This window comes from Hipposideros armiger, unplaced genomic scaffold, assembly GCF_001890085.2.
Source record: "Hipposideros armiger isolate ML-2016 unplaced genomic scaffold, ASM189008v1 scaffold_426, whole genome shotgun sequence".
NCBI lineage: Eukaryota > Metazoa > Chordata > Mammalia > Chiroptera > Hipposideridae > Hipposideros > Hipposideros armiger.
Window position 1 is genome coordinate 1,187,374 of NW_017731776.1, and position 15,796 is coordinate 1,203,169.

Sequence of the window (15,796 nt, forward strand, 5' to 3'; positions counted from 1 at the left end):
TGCCTGTCAATCAGAGACGTTGGTGGGTGATGATTTACAGTTGGCTGTTTAAACAGCCTGAGTTGGAGACACAGAGAGAAGGCGCTTTCTTTTCTGTCCTCTAAGTCACACACACACATGTACCTCCAACACAGGCAAGACGAGCTCTACTTCAAACGTACCTAGCCAAGGCAAACAAGTAAATGACAACAGGCCAAAGAGAAGGATTTACTGCCAGTTTCCTTGGAGTCACTAGGAATATGTCTAAGATTCTTTACAGGACCCCAGAGTACTGGCATCAGGAAAGAGAAGTTCACCGCAGGTCAGGGGCATGCAGAGAGTTAGAGAGGCAGGGCCCAGGGTTTTCTCAGAGAGGCGTTCATGAGAGGGAGGAGAGGAGGGGAGGAGGAAGCAAAAGGCCCCGGGTGTCCCAGTCTCAGAGCTGCAGTGACTGGGTAAACCTGGGTGGGATGACTTAAAAGGGGCCGCACCTTAATCCCAGGTACTTTGAAGACACTGGGATGAAAAGCCTAGGGAGGCATAATTACCTGAGATGCCATTCTCCCAGGGGCCTACAGGAGCTGGAGTGACTGTCTGCAGTGATCCGTGTTCCGGACCCCTAGTGGGGCCTCCTTAAAGGGGCAGGGCCCCAGGACTGGGCCCTCTGCTCCCTACTTGCCCCCACCCTCCCCACCCCACTGGACTGCTTTCCCAGGCCATCAGCCCCTCTGTATGGGCAGTGCAGCCTTGGTGAAGCCAAGCTCTAGATGTGCAGCTTCCTGAACCTCAATAGACTATGGGATGTGGCCTCACATGGGACAGTTGGGAGGACAGAGAGATGCTGTTGGTGCCTCAAGGTCGGGTGAAAGAAGAGGTGGCAGGGAGCAGGCCAAAGGGAGAGGAGGGGGGGAATGTGGCTTGACGTCACCATGACAACATTTATCCTGCACATCAGACCCCTTCTCCCTCACCAACCCACATGTTGGCAGGGACAGAGGACCTCAGAGAAGTGCGGCTTAAGCGAGAATCGAGAATCGTAGATGACTGGGGGTTGGGCAGAGTGAGGCTGGAGCTTGGAATGTGTTTACTTCTCTGAATGATTAGATATGTTCCTGGGGCGCCTGTGTTTTAGGCTCTGGGAAAGAGGATAGGATGCGGGGGCTCAGCATTCTTAGCTACTCTTCCCATATCTGTTTCTGAAGTAGACCATGGGTGGGGGAGGGGAAAGGGAGAGAGAGCATTGGAGTAGCCGGCTTCCTCCTTTGCTAAAGTTATGTTGGAGTGGCCCCACTGGAGCTGGCCTCAGGGGTCTGCCTGTGATCAACGCCCCCATGGGAGGCCCTGGGTTGGCTTGGGTGCATCAAAATGCAGTTAGGAATTGAGAGGGGATGCCACCACCTAAGAGGGAGCAGCCCAGTGATATGAAGGGGCTTATATTTTTTCCAGGTGATGAGCACAGGGGAAGTGACTGAACCAAGTTCAGAGGAAGCCTAGCCTCTTCTTTTGTCCCAGACCAAGTTCTCCCTGTATCCCCTCCCTTCCCTTCTCCAAACCATCTTCTGTCCAGTCATTAATCCCCTTCCTCAAGGGTTCTTTTCCCTCCAAACACTTGCAGACCTCTTTGACCTTTTCTCACCGGTGGACGCCACCAAAGTGTGTCGTCCTCCTCCCCCCAAGGCCTTCCTCTTCCTGTCAATCTCCTCTGCCCACTACCTCCCTTCTCACCTCCTGCTCTGAGTCTTCTCCCCCAGTCAAAAGGTCACCTGTTGATAGAATTTAGAAGATTAGTGTCCTGTGTGTGGGGGGGAGGGGGCTAATATTGCATGGGAGTATGCCTGAAGAAACTTGCTGGAGTGCCGACAGTCGCACCTACATCTTCATCAGGTGGTTACATAGGCGTATAGAAATAGGTAAAAAGTTATGCAGCAGTTCACCTAAGATGTGTGCATTTTTCTAAATTACACCTCAATAGAAATTTTTTAAAGGAACTAAAGCAAAACAGTCAGTCGGGACCTCATTGTTGTTGTTATTGTTGTTTTTGCCAGCCTTACCCTTTCCAACGTTGTAGCTTTGAGCTCGCTGGCCACGCCCTCCTCCCTGATGCCCCGCCCTCCCAGCTCTGCTTCTCGCTGGCAGGCCATCCCTCCGTGCACCTCTCTGCCTGCTATGCTCCCAGGCGTACAGGCTGCTAAACTCAGAGCCTTCAGACTCCTCCCTCTCTGTTGGCTAACAGACCGTGTTCCGAAATGGTTTGGTCGTCCCCACCTCTGGATGCCTCCTGCCTGAGTTGTGACCATAACTCCCTAACCCTTCTCCCTGTCTTTCTCCTTCCTCCAGTCTCCCTGCCCACTGTTGCTATATTTGCATTCCTGAAGTTCACATCCATGTGCCATCTCCCCTGATCAATGGTTTCCCTCAGTGCAGATGGAAGATGGTTTGGATCCGCCTCCTCCCTCCTGCTTTGTGCTTGAAACTGATTATATCAAGCTAGTTCATACCTCTGGGCCTTTGCACATGCTGTTCTGTCCGATTAAAGTTGGACAATTAAGTTTGAGAACTCATCCTAGAAAAAGTGCTACATACTTCATCCCAGTAAACTACTGCTCAGGTCAAAGATCTTTGAAACACCTTCCTTGATGACACCAGACACGTTCCCTCCCTCATCCCCCGTTCACACTGGGCATCACACACTGGATTCTGGATTGGGATGAGCCATTTGCTAGTCTAAGTCTTTCCTCTGCCTAGGCTGTTAGCCCCTGGAAGCCTTGTGTTTGAAATGTGTAGTTACAAAAGGCGAAGGGATTAAGAAGTACAAATTGGCAGTTACAAAATAGTCACGGGGATGTGAAGTACAGCATAGAGAGAACGGTCCATAATATTGCAATAACTATGTATGGTGTCAGATGGGTACTAACTTATTAGGGGGATCACTTCATAAGGTATATAAATGTCTAATCACTATGTTGCACACCTGAAACTAATATTGAATGTCAACTGCAATAAAAAAAACATTAAAAAAATATGTAGTTACCACAACTGAGCACTCTATGGTGCTGTGGAGCCAGGCAGTCTTCTCTGTGCCTCAGTGTCCTCATCTATATAATGGGCATAATACACCTACCTCATAGGATTGTTATGAGCAGAGGGCTGGGAACAAGGCCAGGCATGGTGAGCCCTCAATTAACTCAGCCTACAACCCTCTGAAGTAGGTATTATCACCCTCCTGCCACCACTACTTTAGAGAGAAAACTGAGACCCAGTCAATCCCCAAGGTCACAGAGGGGCCAAGCTGGCCCTCTGAACTCCAACCCTGTGCTCCCCACTCCTCATCCCTGCACTCCGCTCCACCTCAGCCCCACACCTGGCACTCCTGGCACCCACACAAGCCCAGCCAATGTTTGTTTGTTGCAATGAATGAAGATGACTCACAAAGTGGCATGTTTGCACCCTCCAGTCTGGACAAAATTTCCTGGCAATTGTTTGGCGTACTTATTAAAAATAAACTGATTGCATGGTTGACACATCCTGGTCACCCCTCTGGCCTCAGCTTAAATGTCACTTCCTCAGAGGCTGTCAGCAACCATCCCTCCCATATACATTTGCTCCCTGAATAAGAAACACAGGAAGTATAAACCAGAACCTGTGAGGATGCTGGGTAGGAACATAGTAGGGGTCTTGGAGGGCAGTGATTCTGATTATAACTTTTCATGCATGTAATCTCAAAAAAATAAAAATTAGGGCCGGCCGAGTGGCTCAGTTGGTTAAGAGCTCACTCAAGAGTTTGAGCTCTGAGCAACAGAGGTTCAAGTCCAGCCCGAGCTAAGCAGCCACTGAGCTGCCAACAGGTAGCAGGATGGCTCAGCTAAAAAAAACAAAAACAAAAACAAAAAAAAATTAAACCAAAAATTGGTGCACTAACTCATTATTACAATCAATAAAGACCATATAGAGAAAAGAATTATTTCAACTTATTTCTGGGCTCTGTACTCTGACAGTACATCCTTAGTGATACATATTAAAGGCAAAAAAAACCCCAAAAGCCTTACAAATTTTTTCCCCCGTATTTTTTGGTAGTAATATTAAAATTGTAACTTTGAAACTTATGTACAAAGGTTGGACAATTAAGTTAGAAAACTCATCCTAGAAAAGTTGCTACGTACCTCCTTGCTTAATATCACTATGGTCACCTTCAGAGTCCTCCCCTTGGGAAGCTATGCACCGATGCCAGCACCTAGTCCACCCTTCAAAGCAATTTTGGAACTTTTTCTGGAATGGCCATCAGAGCTGTCGTCGTATTACCCTTGATGTTCTGAATGTCATCCAAATGTCTTCCTTTCAATATTTTATCTTTGGGTCAATAAAGAAGTCACTGGGGGCCAGATCAGGTGAGTAGGGAGGGTGTTCCAATACAGTTATTTGTTTACTGGCTAAAAACTCCCTCACAGACAGTGCCAGGTGAGCTGGTGCATTGTCATGATGTAAGAGCCATGAATTGTTGGCGAAAACTTCAGGTTATTTTCATCTAACTTTTTCACGCAGCCTTTTCAGCACTTCCAAATAGTCAACTTGGTTAACTGTTTGTCCAGTTGGTACAAATTCATAATGAATAATGAATAATCCCTCTAATATCAAAAAAGGTTAGCAACATCGTGCAACAAGTTCACAAACTTAATTGTCAGACCTTGTATATCACAGGGTGCAGTAACGTAAGCACATTAGTGTTATTAGGAACTAAGATTTTCACTACAAGAGATAGACTTTTAAAATAAAAGATTAGCTCTGGGCCAGCCGAGTGGTGCGTTGGTTAAGAGCTGGCTTGGGACGCCAGCTCTGAGCAGCAGGGCCCCAGTTCAGACCCCACATTAGAGCCAGTGATGCTGCGCCCTCTACAGCTAAGATGGTGAACAACAGCTCGACCAGGAGCTGCCATGAGTAGCTGGCAATGGCATAGGCTGCTGTGAAGCTGCAGTGGGGCTGCCATAAGCTACCATGAGCAGCCGGCAGCCAGCCTGAGCTGCCAAGAGCTGCCGTGAGCAGACTGGCGACCGATCTGCCTCACCCGGGAAGAGCGCAATGATAATACCAACATGGGCCGGTGAAGTGACGTCCTCCACAACTAGACTGAAGAACAAAACGACAGCAACTTGTCTGTTCCCCTTCCCCCAATTCCCCAATAAAAATCTTTAAAAATAATAAAATACATACATACATACATACATAAAAAAGATTAGCTCCTTATATATTTTCTTCAAGGCCCATAGTTGGTAACTTCACACTTTGGGTTTGATGTCAGACATCCAGCCAGAGGTCCTGAAGGGGGCCGGAGGGGCGCATGCTAATGAGTAGTAGGAAAGTAAACCATGCTGGATAAATGCAGACTATTAGACAGATGCTTTTATTAGCTGGTGAGACAAAGGCAGGCCAAGCTAAGGGCTGCGCCTTTATCAAAGCTTGGCTGAAGGAACCACCCAGGGTTCCCTGTGACACAGTCACCATTGGAACCAGACTCCAGTGCCCTCGCTTGCAGGGCTCCTTGGACAATGGCGGGGTTGAAATCCTGGTTCTGCCACCAGAGCTGTGTGACCTTGGGCAAATTATTTCACCTCTGTACTGTTTCCCATGTGAAGGCAGAGATGAGCAGACCTCAGAATTCTTATGTGGATAAGACATCGTTGTGAAGAGCATTTTGAACCGTCCTATCCAGTGTGGTTCTGGGCCGGGGGCATTCCCTGGATCTTGTTAGAATGCAGACCCTCAGACCCCAGCCCTGCCCTCCTGGGTCAGCATCTGTCCCCAGGTAGTTCCTATATAGTTTCTGAAGCACTGGTTTAATCCCCAGCCATACCCGCTCCCAGGTCTGCTGGGGAGAAACCCCCAGAACACAGAGGGGGACTGAAGGCTGACCATGTCACTTTATCCTTTTCTACTTTATTACTTCAAATTAACAACCACAATAAAGCTCAAAAAAGTCCAATATTTACACAGGAAAAAAGTACAAAATTCCCCCCAAAGTTCTTCAGTATTTTTTTTCAGTTTTTTAAATTACAAAGTAATAAAAAGCTTTGCTCTTTAATTAAAAAAAGAAAAAGAAAAAAGGGGAAACAGAGGTAAATAAATTAGGAAATACACACACGGGGAAAACAAAAATAAAGTAAAAACAGGGTGTTAACTAGGAGGGATGGATAAATCCAGCGCCCAGCCCTGACCCAGGCTCCTCCTCCCCAGGCTCCGCCTCCCCTAGACTCCTCCCCCCAGGCTCCGCCTCCCCTAGACTCCTCCTCCCCCAGGCTCCTCTACTGAGAGGCAAGATGCAGGGAGGCAGGATCCTTGGGAGAGTGTCAGGACCAGGGAACTCATTTACAAACCCAGGAGCCAGATGCTTTCTGGAAGTAGTCTCCACGGATTCTGTCTGAAGACCAGGAGAGGGGAACAGGGCTGCCACAGGCTGACGACAGTCTGAGGAGTCAGTGGTGACAAGGACCCTCTGTGCCCTTCTTAAGGGACATGAAGGTCAATGTCCACCCCATGTCCTTGTTAAGGGGATGAGAACAGAAATTCGGCCTGAAGTTGGGGAGGGCCCTTGCTGTCCTGGGAGACACACGCACACAAGGAATCTCAGCTTCCATCACCTCGCCACCCACTCCTTAAGGTCTCCGGGGAAAGGCAAACAGGGACCCAAACACTCCTTTTTCCAGAGGGGACACTGGAAAAAGCCCACACAGAAAGTCGGCCACCATCATCTCGGGGTGGGGGCTGTGCGTATTTCCTGTGGTTTGAGGCTCAAGAACATCTGGTGGGACCTGCTGCCGACCAACCAAACCATCAAACCGTTCCCCGAGCTCCTCAGGCCACCTCCTAATGGCACAGGAGGACCCTCTAGGCTGAGATGTTCCCCTCCCAGCCGGTGTCAGCGTCAGCTGGGGCAGGGCCTGGCGTCTGGCACATGTAGCTCTGTGTGAGGGGAGCCTTTGGCAGACTGAAGGTGTGGGCAGCGAGAAACACAAAGGGACGAGAATCCTCGGTGCTGAGGGCATCTCATCTTCTTGCAGTTGGCAAAAAAAAAAAAAACCAATAAAAAAAAAAAACATCAAAAGAAACAAAATCCATCGTCGGTTTTGTGCTGGGTTTTTTTTCCTCTTTTTTTGTTCTTTTGAGTGGTTTTTTCCCCCATCTTGTTGTTGTTTTTTCAAAAGAAAATACAGTGAAGACACTGAAAACGGGAGAAAGAAGACAGATTAGGAGCACTGCCTGTGGCCACCCATCTGCCAGACCTCATTCAGCTACTGTAGTCTTGTCCCCAAGCCTTTGAGCTGGTCCCTCTCTGGGGCACAGAGTAGGTGCTCCATTTTCACAAGAAGGACACAATCAATCCCTTTCCTGTCTTCTTCACGAGCAGCTGCCCCAGTCTCACATCTGCCATGGACAGGCTGGTTCCTGGGCTCAAGGTCTGACGAAGGTCAGCCCGGCTTTATGCCCCGGCTCTATCTGTACAATGAATTTCCACCGCTGTGAGGCCAAGCTCGGCCTGTCACGCCCATATTCCCCAGGGAGCTCAGACCTTCCCCCACACTCCCTGCTCCCGCAAAGAACCCCCTGCCACCTCCCCTTCCTCGAGCCAGCCCTAGAGTGGAGGGCTGCTATATGCCACCCCAAGGCCTTGTGCAGCCATGGAAGTCCCATGAGACTCATACTGGCCAGAGGGCCTCCTGGACTTGTGGAGGCCAAGTGCCTTCTTTGACAGCAGGTAAACTCTTAAGTACAGGGCCCTGGTTAAGTGCTTTGATGAGTTAAGAGTTTAACAGCCCAGGCTGCTAAGACAGGGCTAAATCCCTGGGGGAAGTCAGGGTGTGGGCCCCTGGGCCCCATCTTTGCTAGGAACCAACTTTCCAAAATATGTTAAGGCAAAGGGGGCATGGAAGGCTGGCTCAGAGACAGAGAAAGGGGTTTCCAGAAGAAACTAACTGGTGTGGGCCAGGCCTGCTCAGAGTCAGGCAGGCTCCAAGGTTTTAAACTCCCTTGAAGGCCCTTGGTTCTGGGGTCCCTGGTACCATCTGCCACTCTCCTCACTCCTCCACAGCACACACTGGTCTCTTCCTAGAGCTGCAGGTGTTTCTATACCTCACTGGGCTGCGTCTGCAGCAGACATCAACTCACCTAAGCAAATACTGGTCCAATGGTGGTTCCTCCTCACTTCCCAAGATGGTCAAATGGCACGCTTGTCTTTGGGAGGGAAGGCAGAGAGAGGGGGAGGGGGATAAGCTGCCAGCGAGGGCAATGTGGCAAGTCCTGCCCCCCTGTGGAGCTCCACCCCACCCCTACCAGGCCCTTGAGCCAAGGGAAGAGGTGTGTGATCTCAGTGACCCCGGGGTGTAGATTAAGAACACTGCCCAGAGAGGCAAAGCAGACGCTCCAGGCCACACTGGAGTCTGGCTGCTGGAAGCACAACCCTTGGCTCGTCCTGTTGAGGCTTCTCCACTGCAGGCAGGAGGAGCACAGCAGGTCTCCTGCCCACCTCTGCCAGGATGCCTTCCTTGGTCAACCACAGATTCCCCCTTCCTACCTTTCCTAGTCCAAACATAACCCCTAAGTGGGGTCACCGGACAGGATCGGCCCACCCCTCGATCTTGTGCAGACTGGGACCTGTGGGGGCTTCCTAATGGCAAGGACGACGAGCCTCTCCGTTGTGAACTCCCTGCTGCCCACCCAGGCTGAGCCCCTGGCAGCGAGGGCTGGATCCCAGCTCTACCACCTGCTGGGGCAAGTTACTTCTGATTTTGCTCAATGGGGCTAATCAGACCTCAGAGGATTTAATGAGGCTAAGTCCCTGCTCAACAAAAGGGGCTTGCTCCAAGGTTATTAGAGAGAATCAGCGGACAGGAAAGAACTGAACCACAAGGGCTGACTCCATGCCTGGGGGTCCCTGGCTCAGTTGCAAGGCACAGAAGGGCTGGAATGAGGGCGGCTCACCTGTGAGGCTGAAATCCGGGAGACCTCTTGCCGCCCGGTGAGGTCGGAGGACGAAACGTTGGCAGGAGCGCCCCTGTGTAGCCTCATGCTCACCTTCCTCTCTCTGTCGACTCGTGAGATCGCTCTGGGAGAAGTATTGCCTAGAGGGTGAGGGAGGAGGAAGCCACCCTCAGTGTCCAGGGCCTTGGCTGCCCGGGGCGCCCTCGGGCCGGGCCCACTGCCCAAGGTCCCCGCTCACCAGCTTGCTGGATGCGGGAGGCTGGAGTAGAAGCCACAGGCTCGGCAGCACTGCGGAGCCGGTTGGCAGTGGCCCCCGTGGGCGGGCCGGGAGGCAGGGCCCGGGTTGCAGACCCTCGGAGCTGCCCCATCCTCTCCTCGCGCTCGTGCTCTCGCCGCTCCCGGTCCACATCCTCGGGGTTTCGGGCTGCACCCTGTGGGGAGGGCAAGGAGAGACCTGGTCAGCCCTGTGAGGTCAGGTTGCTGGGGGGGCACCCCAACAGGGCAGAACAGGGGGAGGGAGGCCAGGTGGGCATCTCAGGGAAGAGGCATCGCAACCCTCTAGTCCAACCTCCTCCCCACAAAGCAGGGAGCCCGAGAGGCCTGGAAATGACCCACGATCACACAGCACAGAGAAACAGCCAAAAACTGCCCAGAGGAAGGAGGAAGCTGGATGTGAGAGGCAGAGGAAGGTCACTCTGCCCTGGTCTCATGGGGCCAGTCGAGGCTGGGAGAGCGGATGCCCTCAGGATGACCAAGGGCACTCCTTGGCCCTCCCAACCTGGGCCCCATCTGTATACAGAGTCCCCGACTCCTCAAGGTTTGCCAACAGAGCAGGGCAGGAGTTCACAGAGGCCCAGAGTGAGTTACAAGGCTAGCCAAGGCCAGGCCTGGATTTAAACTAGGCTTCCCAGCCAGGGGATCTTTTCAAAGGGCTATTCATCCTCTGCCTCTGAACCTGACAATGGCTTCTGGAAGGCGCTGTGGGGGCCACCAACAGGAGGCCCAGGGGACCCACACAGATGCTGCCTGCCTTGGGATGGGAACTCAGGGGAGCTGGAAAAGGAACGGGACAGAGGCCCCATGGAGGAAAAAGCGGCCCAGCAGGCAGGCTGGGGCAGAAGGGGTACATGAACCCCCAAGGACCCTGCCATCCAGCCAGTGCCACCCCCAGTGCAGGAGGAAAGGGGAAAGGCCCAGAGAGAGGAGCATGGTATGGGAGCGGCACCTGGCCGCGTTACCTAGTTGGTCCTGGGGTCGTCCACAGGGAAGGGCAGGGGGCTGGCATGAGGGGGGCCGCATCTGTGGAGAGAGCTGTGGGCTTGAGTTGGGGCCTGCTCACGGGCCACGGGGTGCGGTCTCCTGCAACCCCGTGTCTCTCCCAGGGAACTGGCTGAGGCGGCCCTACTGTCCTTGGGAAATGGGGTTGGGGGGTGGGCCTTGCCTTTAAGCACCACTGGGAGGTCATGGCTGGGGATCAGAATGATCCCTAAATCCTAGTGAGGAACCGAGGCCCAGAGTCCTCATGACCTGCCTGGGGTCACACAGCTCAGGGCAGAGCTGGGGCGTGAACCCAGGCCTCTGCCACTCAGTCCTGCTCTGCTCTCTGTGCCTCCAGAGGACTTAGCAGAACATTCTAGAAACAAACATCGCCAGTCCTTCCACCCACAAGCCTGTCCAGGCAGGCAGACCTGGAACCACCAAGGCTCTCTAGGCTGATCTCCTGTCTTCCCCCTGCACTCCCACTCACTCAGTTACAGGCTGACAGAGAGAGCAACTCAGCCAGACCACGAGAGGAGCTGTAGAACCCACTCATGAAACCTCCTGTGGGCAGGTAGGAACTCATTCCCTGGGTGGGGAAACTGAGGCTCTGTGCCACTAAGTGATTCGCTCAGAGGTGTACAGCCCCTGCCCTTTGTGACCCCAGCGGGCTCAAGCCAAGGCCAGCCCTAAAACACCAGGTGACCTACTCTCCATGTTTCCAACCAACCCAAGTGACACCTCAAGAAACACACACCAGGGTGGTCTCTTGGCTTTTATTTGCCCACAAGAAAACTGATCAAAGTCACACAGGCATCCACCCGTGCTGTGTGGACCCCTGTCCTTGGCTGCATCGAGTTTCTTCTTGGCCGGCTGGTTGGACCTCGGAACGGTGGCTCTGTGTGCTGAGAGCAGCGTCTCAGGCTCCAGGTGTCCAGAGATCCCAGGGCCCTGATACTAAGTGCTCTATGGTGGCCACTCCAAGGAGGAAAGCTCTCCGTCAAGAGCGGAATCCTTCCTGCAGAACAGTTTGCAGCCCACGGTGCCCAGCATGGTGTCCTGTCTGCTAGCACGTGCTGGTGAAGGCTTCCTGCAGGGTGGGGTGAAGTAGGAGGGTCCTGGCTTCAGGGTGAAAGGTCGCCATCACGTGTCTGCAGATGCTTCTGCCAGGGGATGGCTGAGCTCACCACAGTGGCGATGGGGTCAAGGGCGCCCCCTTATCCAGTCCGATGGTCTTCAAGTCAGAGATTGGTGCGTTCACGATAAGATTGTTAGCACCTCTGCTTAGCTTCAGACTCCAGAGCCTGCTTCAAAGGGGACTCCAGGAAGGGGTCAGAGTGTGAGCAATGGGTGGGGAGGGCGCTCCTGGCCTGGCTTGTGACAAGATCTTGTTGGCTGAATGGTCCCACGAGAGGCTCTGTGAGGAGCCATCTAGAGTAGCACCGTCCCATAGAACTTTCTGTGATGATGGACATATTCACGTCTGCCTTGCCAGATATGGTAGCTACTAGCCAGCCACTTGTGGCTCCTGAGAATTTGAAATGTGGTGAATGCAATTGAGGAGCTACATTTTCAGTTCTGATTAATTTTAGTTAAGTAAAAATTAGCCACATGTAGCCAATGGCTGCCACATTGAATGACACAGGCCTAGACAATACAAAACCCATTCTTGGAGCTGTATGAAGAGAAAGGCCAAGCCCATCCCAGAACCAGACTCTGGAATGACTTTCTATACGATGAGCGAGTCCTCGCCCAGTGCCCCAACTCCCTGAGCGATGCCCTGTGGCGAGAAAAGCTGGCCCCTGGCCCTTGGCTGCGCTCCCAGCTAGAAGGCCTAGTGACAGGTGCACCGCTGCCCATCTCCCACTCTCACCCCTGGGGTCCCTTGGCCTGCAGAACCCCCGTTCTCTGCCCAACTTCTGTCCCACTTAAGGAGCAGTACCAGGCCACTGTCTGAGACCCAGAAAGAAGAGGGGCACAAGACCATGTGCCGTCCCCAGTGTCCAGGAGAACAAGGCCTCAGTCCTAAGCCATCTGCCCTAGCGGGCGGAGGGCACCCTCGATGAAAGGAGAACAACAGAAGGAAGCGTGGTACAGGTGGGGGACGTTTAATGAGTTCAGGTTCAATACAGAGGCCGCCGACAGGGTCTGGCTGATGCTGCTCCTGGTGCCCACGCCCAGGCCCCTCCAGGGCAGTGAACATCAACCCTCCTTCAGGCTCTGTTCATCCATCCGGCAGCTGATTCATCCCCAAGAAACTCGTGGCAGGGTCTTCTCTGCCATGCCCTCTCCACTGACCCCCCACCACGCCAAGGGACACCTCCTCAGGACTGGCCCCGATGGGCTCAGGCACACCTGGTGCTGTCAGAACAGGGGCCCTGGAGTCCAGACCACAGGGCAGTAGTTTTGGGGGGGCAGCTCTTCCACCTCCTCCAACGGCCTATCTGGAGGGCCCTGGGTGCCCAGGGGCGCCGGGCACCTGGAAGGGACACAGAAAGCACAGCAGAGGCTCAACCTCTTGTGCTCACTTGGCCAAGTGGTAAATTTTGGAAAGGCCAGGCCTTGGAGGGTCCTTACCAGTAGGCGGGTGAGTACGTGGGCCCAGCACAGGGGTGGGGGCGGGGGCAGGGCAGTGCAATAGCTTCGCTGTCACGGGGCTGAGCCTGGCTCGAGGAAGCCCCCTTTTCCAGAAGAGACGTGAAACAAGTCATACGATTTCAGATTCCAGAGCTCCAGGCACAGCGGACGACCGCTTCTCCCCACCTCACCCCCCCCAAGACTCTTAAAAGAGGGAGACAGAATAGCCGCCCAGCAAGGCCCTGGGTCCCGTGACCAGGAAGAAAGAAACCACATTGAAAGGGTCCATACTGGCCAGAGAGGCCACAGTGAAGGCAGCCGCCTGGGACGTGCAGAACAACAAGAGCAGGAAGGTGTAGGCCATGATCAGGACACCAGGGGGGCCCGCCAGTGCCATCCACGCCCGACCGCGGGCGCCTAGGATGGACCGGAGGCCCAGCCAGGTCCTCCTGGGTCTGGTGGGAGGAGGCACACTGCCTGGGCTCTGCTGACCAATGCTCTCAGCATTGATGAGACAGAAGTAGGGGGCACACGGGGGCTCTGGGACCTCAGTGCGGTCACTTGCAAGGTCCAGCTCATAGCTCCCGTTTTTCGGAAGCCCCGCCCACCACAGGGTCACTTTGGCCTTATGAGTCAGGGCCATCCCCGTCCAGTCCCCCAAGCCCGCCTTGACCTCCAGGTGACTCACGAATTTGAGCATGTTCCAGTCGAAGACGTAGTCGTAGGAGAAGCCCTGCCGGTGGAAGAGGTTACGGAAAAGCTGTCGCAGGTAGGAGTAGTCGGGCTTGTCGTCGAACCGCAGGGAGCGGCAGAAATTGAGGTATGTTGAGAACTCAGCTGGTGGGGGTTACAGGGATAGAAGAGGCCACTGTGAGGCGCGTGCTCCCAGGACCCCCAGCAGCCAGCAGCTGTCGTACCCACCCACTGTCCCTTCAGTCTGCAAGGGGGAAAGATGAAGACAGAACAGATCTATGGTCCTCCCTAGAGTGATGAAACCATAACCTGCCTGTGAGCAGAGCCTCTGAAGATTCAAGAACAACTGAAGATCTGCGAACAATGAACAAGCGTTCCCTTTCCGTAAGCTGGCACTGCAGGACCCCCGTTCACAGCTCGTCACCTGCACTTGTCAGGCACTCTGGGGTCATGGAGATGGCAGATCAATAACTGCCATAAACTCAAAAAGACAGTCGAGAGCCCAATGGGAACTCTCAATATGACCTAAGCCACAGGAAGAAGACATCCACTTCCTCATCTGAAAATTAGGGGTGAGAGGGCCCTTGTGAAATAATAGGAAACATATATATTGGTCTCTGCCCCTGGTTCCTGTCACAGAGCTCCTCAAACCCCTGTAATTTCCTAAGTGATAAGAACACCTCTTGTTCTAATACTTAGTCTTTAACCTTGTCCCTGTACAGGCTCCTAAAACCCTGTAAGTTCTAAGTGATAAGAGCACTAGGAGCATTTTTTTGTTCTAACGAGGCGACTCTGGGTGTCTCCTGGTCACCAGAAAGACCAAACCATGACTAGAAGCTTGGAATTTTCAACCCCACCCCCCAGATTCTCCAGAGAAGGGAAAGGGCCTAGAAATGAAGTTAATAATTGATCATGCCTACGTGATGAAGCCTCCATAAAAATTCCAATAGTTTTGGGTTTGGAGACATTCCAGGTGGGTGACCACATCCACGCAGGGAGGGTGACACACCCCAACTGCACAGGGACAGAAGCTCCTGCACTTGGGGCCCTCCCAGATCTCGCCCGGTGTAGCTCTTCATCTGGCTGTCTATCTGTATCCTTTATCAAATCCTTTAATAAACTGCTAAACGTGTTTTTGAGTTCTGTGAGCCGCTCGAGCAAATGAATCGAACTCAAGGAGGGGATCATGGGAATCACAGATTTATAGCCAATTGGTCAGGAGCACAGGTGGCAACCTAGGCTTGCAATTGTTGTCTGAAGTGTGGTGGGAACAGTCTTGTTGGACTGAGCCCTTAACCTGTGGGGTCTGAAACTATCTCCAGGTAGATAGTGTTAGAATTAAGTTAAACAGTAGGACACGCAGCTGGTGTTACAGAGAATTGCTCGCTGGGGGGAAAACCCCCACACGTTTGATGACTACAGTGTCAGAAATGAAGTGGTCCCTGAGAGTGAAGGAGACTCAGAAGAAGGAAGGACTAGTTTTTCCTGATACTCAGCCCTTGAGAGAGGAGGCAGGAATGTGAGTCTGGGGATACCGACTATTTGACAGCCAGGACTCCCACTGTGCCGGAGCAGTGACAGCCGGCCCAGAGCCCATGATTAGTGTTCTGGTGTCAGGGGCGGTGGTAGCCCGGAACAGACTCTGTGTGGCCTCGTCTTCCCCTTACAAAGGGCCTCGGGGGTCCCCACTGACCAGCTCCTGACTGGGCTACTCACAGGGGTAGCCTTTGCAGAGGACCTCGATGGGCGTCGACATCTTCTTCTCGCTGATCCGTTCGTACTTCTGGCGCTTGGTGGCCGCTTTGAGGCCCTGCCAGGGCAGGGAGCCCAGGTTGAAGTACATGAGCACGTAGCCCAGACTCTCCAGGTCATCTCGACGGCTTTGCTCTGCACAGAGGGTCAAGGACAAGGTGAGCGGCAGGGTCCACTTGGGCTCCTGGCCAATGGTGGCGAGGACCCCCTCCTCCAGGACATGCTTCTTGACTGAGGGGGAATAGCTTGCCCTGTGTACCTCGCACGCCTCCCACCTTCCAACTGTATGCTGGCTTGCTGCAACCCTGTTATAGACAGGCACTGTATGACTCCTACAGAGAACGGCCCTGGGGCTGAGCTTTCTAGACCCTGTCTGGGCCTAGTTTTCCCAGCTCAGGTGTTCATTCATTCATTCATTTGACAACTATGCAGTAGGCACCCTGTTGCCTCCTTGCCTGGCCTACCTTGTGGATAGAGCACAAGCTATGCTATCAGACAGGGTTGGGGTCAAATCCGGCTTGGGTGCTCGCTAAGCCACATGACCTTAAGCAACCTGTGCTACCCCTGTGAG

General features: G+C 53.2%; 1 protein-coding gene across 1 annotated transcript in view; it reads right to left on the reverse strand.

Annotated features, from left to right (window-relative positions):
• Positions 1-7,149: 7,149 nt before the first annotated feature.
• CSNK1E (casein kinase 1 epsilon) overlaps positions 7,150-15,796 on the reverse strand; it is a 27,146-nt gene continuing 18,499 nt past the window's right edge. Inside the window, exons 5-10 of the mRNA XM_019664571.1 lie at positions 15,190-15,360; positions 13,469-13,617; positions 9,185-9,377; positions 8,947-9,086; positions 8,134-8,199; positions 7,150-7,189 (exon numbers count right to left, since the gene is read on the reverse strand). Coding sequence (XP_019520116.1) covers positions 8,167-8,199; positions 8,947-9,086; positions 9,185-9,377; positions 13,469-13,617; positions 15,190-15,360 — 686 coding nt within the window. The 3' untranslated portion in view covers positions 7,150-7,189; positions 8,134-8,166. The remainder of the gene's footprint in view (positions 7,190-8,133; positions 8,200-8,946; positions 9,087-9,184; positions 9,378-13,468; positions 13,618-15,189; positions 15,361-15,796) is intronic.